The following is an 8,931-nucleotide window of genomic DNA, read 5'->3' as shown; positions in this document are numbered from 1 at the left end:
TTATAGTTTCCCATTCAAACGCGGGTAGCACCGCATTGGCACAACAATCCATAAGTTATTTGCCTCCACAAGTAACAAGTTAGTGAACTGTAATACACATGTATCTTAGTATCCTGCAGTTTTCCAACCACGAGCACTTCTCTACTCGGGATGACAGTTGAGACTAGTCAGCTTTAACTTTCGGAATAGTCTGCCCTAGTTTGATTAACACTGAACGAAGCCAGAATTACGTCTGCTTAGTGTTGCTTGTTTAGTAGTCTTCTCTACTGGTAGACCTCCGAAGAGGTGGTTAAAACAGTGTGCAACTTAATAAAGTTGATGAAATTCGTAAGCTAAGAAATTATGAACGTATCTTGAGTTTGGTCTTTCAATGGTCTAGCTATCAAGGTTCATGAGATACAGCCTCGTGACGAACTTATAGAAGGACAGTTGGACTGACGAGCAGACAGACAAATGGACAAAAGGAAATACGATAGTTCCGTTTTACCCTTTTGGTATGGAACCTTAAAAATATCTACCTTTGCGTGAATGTAGTTATTACTTAAAAATATTACACTTACGTCAGCATTAAGAAATAAGTCTTTGGCTCTAAAAATAAACTTAAATAACTTTAACGGATTTTCCACTTGTCTGAGTAATGAGAGTAAACTTTCAAACTTCCCAAAAACATGCTTCAATAACGTACATTACAAAATTCACATAAATTCATATCGACAAAATAGTTCCTTCATCTAAGAACTCTAAGTCTCGAATCTTAAGAAGCCGTCTAACTTTTAATAGGTATTCCAGTGAATGTAATTGGATTTCTGATCTTTAAGAGGATTGGCGTTTAGCTGGGAACGGAGTGATCAGACGAACAGAGTAATTAGTAGCGAGGGAGCTTGTGACGATCTTAGGAGGATGTTTCGCTTTACAGCTGAGATGCTAATTATATAACAGTGAGGGGAAGAAATGTAGGGTTCTTGTCTTCTAAAGATGACGTTGATACGTCATTCGATTCTTTGATATGAAAATGCAGATTCATGTCGATTGAAGTATGTTATAGTAGAAGCAGGATAAAATTTCGAATTGTTTTATAGATTTTTTTAAAAGGACGTAATAGATATTATTATTAGCTTCCCATTTTTGGTATAATAGCTTGCATGAGGTGTATTCGTAATTATTTATTATGTAATACATATCTGAGATACCGCCGTTTATCCTCCAAAAATCTTTCTACGCTTAGGAGCACTTTGCCACCTTGTTACCACCAAATTTGCCACTGATCCAAAAATGAAACGATTTAGCTAAATTTACATCACTAGCACCTAGTACGCGATTTCGATCCTCGAATTGTACAAGCAATTGTGTAATCCACGAATGCTTGTTCTTAATAGGTGTCTTTGTGAAAGCACAGCAAGAGCCTTTCTTAATTTATTTTTTTAATTAAGAATATTCGTGATAAAATTCTAACCACTAACTACTAGAATCCTAAGTTCCTCATACTTAATACCACTTTGCATGTTAATATAAACTAGCTTCGTTTTAAGTTCTTAAGCCTCATCGGGATATATCTAGTATGATACAAACTGCATCCATCGGTGATTAGTTTTCAAACTTCTGCTGAACAGTTTTATGAAGTAGATGGGATCTTTATTATGGTTTAAGAGAAGAAATACTGCTGTTATACTTAGTGTAAGAGCTTATGTAACAAATATATAAGTAGGAAGCAAATGGATATCTTCTTAAGCGCTTTTTTAAACAACTAGAAATAAATACGAAAATGTATTTATTTATAGTTATTTACCACCTTTTGATTTTACCGCCTAATTTTGACTTCAAATTTAAATTATTTTCAATAAAGATATATGTTATATTCGCCGTTTTTCACCTACTTTTGAAACGTAACATTATGGCTCTATTTGCCGGTTCCAAAATGATTTTCTTATGGAGAAAATTTGTTAATAGCGTATTTTTTATTGCCCGACTAGTTTCGGACCCAACTGGAGTAAACGGAGCAACAGAAATACGCGTGAGTAAACCGTTACATCATTTAATAATTTATCAGTCTCACGATAGTTATTATAAAAATTAGTTAACTTTTTACAATATTTTCAGGTGTACTTAAGCATATGCAAATAGGTAGAAAGTAGCTAAAAAAGCATCTACAAAATGTCATGTAATATATACTAAGATTAACGCTGTTGATACATGTAGGTACAGACAACAAGAATGGTGGTATTGCACGTTAATACCGAGTAGATTCCCCTCTATCCTATCCCTGCATTAAATATACGACAGTCTTACCCAAACACTGCAAAGCTTGTAATTAAGTGGGTCAGCATTAAACACTTTCCAAATACTGAGGAAGCACGTTTAGAACTAGTTTAATTCGTTGTTCCTGAAACTACCAAAACAAGCTTTGGAACTCTATCATGAGTATCCCAAACATTCTCTACTTTTTCAACGTACAGTCAGCAAAAAAATAACGGTCCATATAATCTGATTTTTAAAACCGTACGCCATCATATTTGGGGAGTTGCTACTGTTCTATCAACTAATAAAGGGGCTGGAAGCATAGTACCTACAACTATAGCATACATCCCTACTATATATATTATATGTATATAATATTATAAATTCGAAAGTAACTCTGTCTGTCTGTCTGTCTGTTACGCTTTCGCGTCTAAACCACTGAACCGATTTTAATGAAATTTGGTACAGACATAGAGTTGATCTTGAGAAAGTTATTTATTCCGGACTTTTGAAGAGTTCTCTTGAAAACGCGATATAACTGAAAGCTAAACCGAACCAAAAAGCTAGTAATTCTATGAACTCGAATTGGACTTACGATACTAAAGGGTTTCCTACTATTTATAAAAGGCTAAAGAAAAACAAATATGTAACAAAAGCTTATCATCCATTAAATCTATGACGTACCAAAAGTTGCTTAAACTCGAGCTATGCTATTACGGTTTTCGAGATACAGCCTGCTGATAGACGGACTGACAGACATTAGAAGCTTATAGAAAGTAATAGGGTAATGAATTTACACTTGGAGTAAGGTATCCTCGAAAAAAATAGCAACCGACTTGTGTTTCTAACTGTACATGTAGACGCATTTGTTCTGACTACATTCCAAAATTTTTAACGAGGTTTTTGCAGTTTGATAGTTTACAAACCCAGAAACTGAACAGTCAGTACATCATTATGGCGAGCGGAAGTTTACGTTAAATTGCCAGCATACGAAACCAGAACAAATGTGGAAAAAGTAATTATAAAAAAACCTTGTGTCGTGGCGTGAGGTTGCATTCCAAACATTCAAGTCACATTCACAGAGACATCCTGACTCATCTGAACAATGTCTGGTGGTTAACAAATAAGTTTGTCGGGGATCGATCCCCGCATACGACAAGCATGTTTCTTAACCTGCGACACATCATCATTGGCCTAACCTTTTCCCAACTATGTTGGGGTCGGCTTCCAGTCATACCGGATTCAGAATAGTACCAGTGTTTTACAAGGAACGACTGCCTATCTGACCTCCTCAACCCAGAAACCTGGGCAACACGATACCCCCTAGTTAGACTGGTTGTCAGACTTTTCAAGCTTCGGACTACCTGTATGTGTAATGATTGTCAAAGATGTAGGAATAACAGCCGGGGCCTACAATTTAACGTTCCTTCCGAAACACGGAGGAACTCGTTATGACAAAGACGGTCACCCATCTACGGACCAACCGCGTCAAGCACAGCTTAACCTGTGACACGTTGATATTTTTTTTCCTTTACCACTCGACTAACAGTTCAGTCATATTTATTTCAAAGAAAGGGGGATGAAGAAGAAAGTAAGTGCATTGTCTTGTAGCGAAGATATACCACTGTATACTATAATTTAAATGGTGTCATATAGTATCACTATGATTTAATAATACATTACGTACGTTGCAGAAATGTGTGTTACATAATTCAAAACACATATCATATAAAGCTACAATAAAAACTAACGTTAATCATAAAGAACTGTGGCTTAGTGATAAATATTTATGGTATGATTCCTGCGTAATAAAATAATCGAAGCAGTTTAAAAACAAAAAAACCAGAGACCTAAAGCTATAACTTAAAATTTCAATCAAACAATAAGTCTCAAAACTTAATATTTATTTAAGTTAAGTTCAAAAGATTTTCATACTTCACGTAAACAAGAATCTTATTAGCAGCATAGAAACAAGCTCGAACTATCTCAACCTCTTTAGACCCGACTATAAATAGTCTTTGGTCGTTGAAGCATATAGCCTTCCGATCGATCGCTTAATTTCCTCGCAACGGCCAGTCTGCTATTACAATAGTTACGTACAGGAAAGACGCTTTGACCACTTTGACATCAATAGGACGATGCGTTAACACGTACCTTGGTTTAGTGCAAATACGATAAGGTGAGGTTAGGTAAGGTAAGGTGGGCTAAATACGTTAAAGGCCGGTCTAAGTCGTTTAAGATCGGTAAATGTGGCCCAATTAGTGACAGATAGAGTTAGCTTGTTTTGGAGTATTTTAGGTATGGAGTTGGTTGTTGTTTTTTGAAACTGAATGAAGTAAAATTATTTATGAAGGTTCTTGGATCAAAAGATTTTAGTAGAAATGATCAATTAGAAGAGTGACATGAATTTAAAAGCCGAAAAGAAACAAAGGAAACGTCGTTTATGAAAATAGCTAAAACGAAAAAAGTATACCTATATATTTTCACATCAAGACACATCAATTGTTTTTCTATATTTATGAGATGTGTATTTAATAAATTACAAAATCTTCATGAAATATCATAATTATTTTGCCACATTTTTTTGCAAAGAAAAAGCAGCAATTTCCAAATTTTAAACCCATAAACTGTCATTAACAAAATTCACATCAAAACGCATTTTTTTGTTTATAATGTTTACAAACATTATTGTGCATTCCACCGTTCGATTCCACCGGGTCAGTATTGTGACTTAATAGGGATGCGATATACACCATACCTTAGGGTAATACAGGTGGGATCCGTGTTTAGTATAGAATGTTTGTTTATTTGTTTGTTTGATCTATAGCCACGGTGTAGGTGTTTTCAAGAAAAGTCAACATCGCCTACACACATCATAGATATAGATCGTAGTGTTGAGACGATGGGCAGGTGATTTTTTGTGTCTTCTAATATAATTATCATTGTCATCGAAAAAAATCGTGAAGGCATCAGCGCAGCAGGTATTTTTTAATATTATTATCATGGAAAAATATTTTAAGGGAACTATCACAAGGGACTTTTTAAAGGTGCGTTCAGCTATGAAGCCAGCGGTCTGTGGAAGGTTTAGTTAGCACTCTGACTCTAGGTTAAAAACCTAGAGTAAACCTAGAGTTGGCTGAAACGATATGAAAGAAGATCTAACTATTATAATACTGAACTACAGGTTTTTGGTTAAAGTTCTCTAAAAAACTTTTTTGGATTAATGATGTATTCTTGTACCGCCTTTCATATAATTTCTCAAACTTCGTATCGCAAAATTATGTTTTTTCTTCATAGGCATTCAAGCATATTACAGACCATTCATTTAATCAATGTTTCGAAAGTCCTTGAATAGTAGGCCTTTTTTCAGCGTCGTTCTTAATCTTGTGTTTTTAAATCGATCAAATTTATACATAGATATGTTTAAAATGACGTGAAAATTTATTAAATTGGAGACTTACTCAATAACACAGACTTTCTCAGTGTTAAATACTGTGGGTGTTGTTTAAGAAGAAAAAATATTAGAAACAATATACTTAACAACAACATTGTACATCAGATATTTTTAGAAAATATCTGATATACAAAAAACGGAACTTAATTTAAAATGACGTCATAAATAGCTCGTAATCAAGTGCACTGCCGCTTTATCTCTCAAAAGGCTCAAAGAAAAGAATTCTTCATTAAGGTTCGCTCAATAAAGCTCGTAGCTCACAAATCGTTAGCACAGTTTCGGAGGCGACACCCCGGCAAGGCGGGAGCACACGTTTGGCATCCACTCAAGTTTCCATTGTGTACCATACCAGTGCATCTTGCAACTTGCACACAATGGCAACCTGCCTTTATTTTGAGACGGTACACACTGACTTTGAAGCGGATTATCGGGTATCTACGTACCTGTTCACTACGTGTGTACATAGCTCTATGATATATATTATAACCGGTCGTCGAACGTACATAAGCCAGTATTGATTTTATTTTACATAGTTCATTTACATTCGTATGGACTGTCCGTAAAGCGATGAGCTCTCACAACTGTTTCATTTTTCACATCCATTTACGTCACTGTCTATATTTCGGTGTTTTTTGTTTCGGATGAAACCTACCAATTACAACTGTCTGAACTCCGGAGCTTTTGTTCGTGTTTTTTGTTTTTTTTTTCGCTAAATGCTCTTCTGTAAATATTTTTTTAGATGACCTAGTTATGGGGTTTCGGTGGAAATGGTGCGGATTCCTTTTATTTTACATTTTTTTAACGTAGTAAAAATTATCAAATTTTTGATAATGCTGTATTTTACTTATCTTTGGTTATTTTTCATTAGTCACTGATTCAAACTTACTGAAATAACATCAAACCCTTTATAGCCTCTGTTAGTTATGTAATAATCTTGCCTTTAATCTACGTAGGTACTATCTATTGAATGTAGGTCATGTAAGGTGTAATTCCCGGCTAGCAACTAAGACGTGCGCGCGTCTACCCGAGCAGTACAACATGCATTTGAGACAATAGATTACCGGACATTGATTACGCATGTTAGCCGTATCTATTGTTTTGTTTACGTCCGAGCCGATCTGAAGCTTAATTACACGTCGTCGGCACCTTGAGACGAGGCATGTAGGCTCACCTGAGCGGTGAGCGGCAGATGCGACGCAGCTGCCGGCCGGGCTGGTCCTCTCGCCCCGCGCGCCGACCCCCCACCCCGCGCCCCGCCGGCCCGCGCAATCGCGGCTAACAGTTTTATTTCCCCGAATAAACTTTATCAAACAAAGCGTGCGTGCCCCGCGCCCTGCATCTGCTCGCCCAGCTGTTCCCGCTGCAGCTGACCTCGCCGTCTCGCTCTAGCGGTAGCTCCGCCCCACCGCGAGACAAGGACGGCACGCTCCCGTGTAATCGCGGAGCCCTTCAATTCCCGGTGCATAGCCCATTCGCAGTTTGTCTCCCGTTGCCGTCGGGCAGACTGATAATGACGAACAAGCGAAAGCGCGACGAGAGCGGCGACGGACGCGTTAAGAGGCAACGCATCCGTAAGCGATCTCGCAGCGAGCCGCTGCTGAACGACACCGAGAATTCTGAAAAGCGTCAGGCGTTGAAGCGCCTGTTCGGGCGCATCTGCTCCGTGGAGATGGAGAACAACATGCAGCGCGAGGAGGAGGAGCCGGAGCCGGTGTACGCGGACGAGAACGACGACCCGCTGCTGGACTCGGTGCCGGTGGACATGGACCCGGAGCAGCTGGGCTTCCTGGTGTGCGCGCAGGAGACGCTGCGCTTCCTGCACGGGCGCGGCATCCCCACGCAGCACCCGGTGTTCGCTCGCCTGCGCTCGCGCCTGCTGCAGGGCATCGACGAGATCGCGATGGCCTGAGTATTGCTGGGCCCTGAGCCCCCCAGAAACTAAACCTCTCCGCACCTGACCGCTTCGTTTGGATCACTTCCTCAGTGTTTCTTTGACCCTGTGTACCCGTGAAGTTTCTTGCTCGGAGTTGTTTCTATCTTCCTATCTATTTGGGCTCAGGTTGGTGTAAGACTTAAAGACTCATATACATTGTGGCGATTTAAAGCAACAGGTGTCCCTCTTGGGGAATCTAGTCACTATCTAGTCAAATTTTATGAATTATACCTATTTGTTAAGCAAATTATTCTATTGATGTCATTTAACGATGTAATAAATCGTATCATATAAATTGGTGTTCAATTATTTATCTCTCCTTTAAGTTTTTGTATTTGACACACAACCCCAGTTTATTTTTCACACACATTTCAATATTAAATCAATTAATATAAAATATGTATAGCCAGACAAATCGTACATTAACATACTATTCGTCTGAAACTTCGAAAAACAAAGGAAAACTATTCATAACGCCTGCATTTTCTTTGTTCTACCTGTAGTAAAATAAATCTATCTGGTTTGCGGAGCGCATCCGACAAAAAAACATATTTGCATTCTTGAAATTTAAATTATCTCACAAATAGAGACTGGCATTCACTTTATGAATAGTTTCAGAGCATTTCAAAGCTGAATAAATGAAAAACTTACATTCACTTTACCTTTGAATCAGATTTTACCTTTCTTTTTAATTAAAAGATTCTCTGGTTCTTATTTAAATATAAATCAGAATATTTTAGAACAAAGAACATAGTTTTGAACAAAATACTGGCTGGTTAAATATTACATTAACCGAAAGGAGTTTTTATTCTCCTTTCGATGGCCTTAATGAAACAAATGCCTGTCATTATTCAGTCAACACACCTGCCTAGCTTGTCAAGAATGATAAAGCATACACAAATATTTTGAGCAGGTAATATGACAGAAAGGGGTGGACAAAGCATTCCTATATTAATTGATATCAAGTGTAATTAATTTACTCGCAAAGACGACTAATTGAAACAAGTAGGTCGGTTGTGTAATGTTGAATTTCAATTACGATGAAAGTACTAAAATAAATTGAATCAATGGGTCTTAAAATGCAAAAATTACGTTTTTTGAAACATAGGGCATCAGTTCGATTGGCTCTCAACAAATATGCATACGGCGGCGGCGGCAGGATCTAAAGGTAAGTATTAGATATGAAATTGGTGAGTAAAAAGACTTGAAAGACTTTGGAATTGATTAACTGTTTTTATTGTTGCATAACTGAAGATCTATAGAAAAATTACCGCTGTTCGGCGGTAACGTTGAATAAACCACTTTAAAA

At 37.5% G+C, this 8,931-nt stretch overlaps 1 protein-coding gene across 1 annotated transcript; it reads left to right on the top strand.

Moving 5' to 3' along the window:
* The first annotated feature begins 5,754 nt into the window (after nucleotides 1–5,754).
* Nucleotides 5,755–7,917, top strand: LOC113494253. Its single transcript, XM_026872554.1, has one exon. The coding sequence runs from the start codon at nucleotides 7,200–7,202 to the stop codon at nucleotides 7,596–7,598; it is 399 nt and encodes a 132-aa protein (XP_026728355.1). The 5' UTR covers nucleotides 5,755–7,199; the 3' UTR covers nucleotides 7,599–7,917.
* The last annotated feature ends 1,014 nt before the right edge of the window (nucleotides 7,918–8,931 follow it).

Source organism: Trichoplusia ni, chromosome 1 (assembly GCF_003590095.1).
Source record: "Trichoplusia ni isolate ovarian cell line Hi5 chromosome 1, tn1, whole genome shotgun sequence".
In the NCBI taxonomy this organism is placed as follows: Eukaryota; Metazoa; Arthropoda; class Insecta; order Lepidoptera; family Noctuidae; genus Trichoplusia; species Trichoplusia ni.
Note: the sequence above shows the minus strand (reverse complement) of the source record. Positions and strands in the feature narration are given on the sequence as shown.

Excerpts from the sequence above, each read along its gene's own strand:
- LOC113494253 (XM_026872554.1), top strand. The coding sequence starts at position 7,200 with ATGACGAACAAGCGAAAGCGCGACGAGAGCGGCGACGGACGCGTTAAG.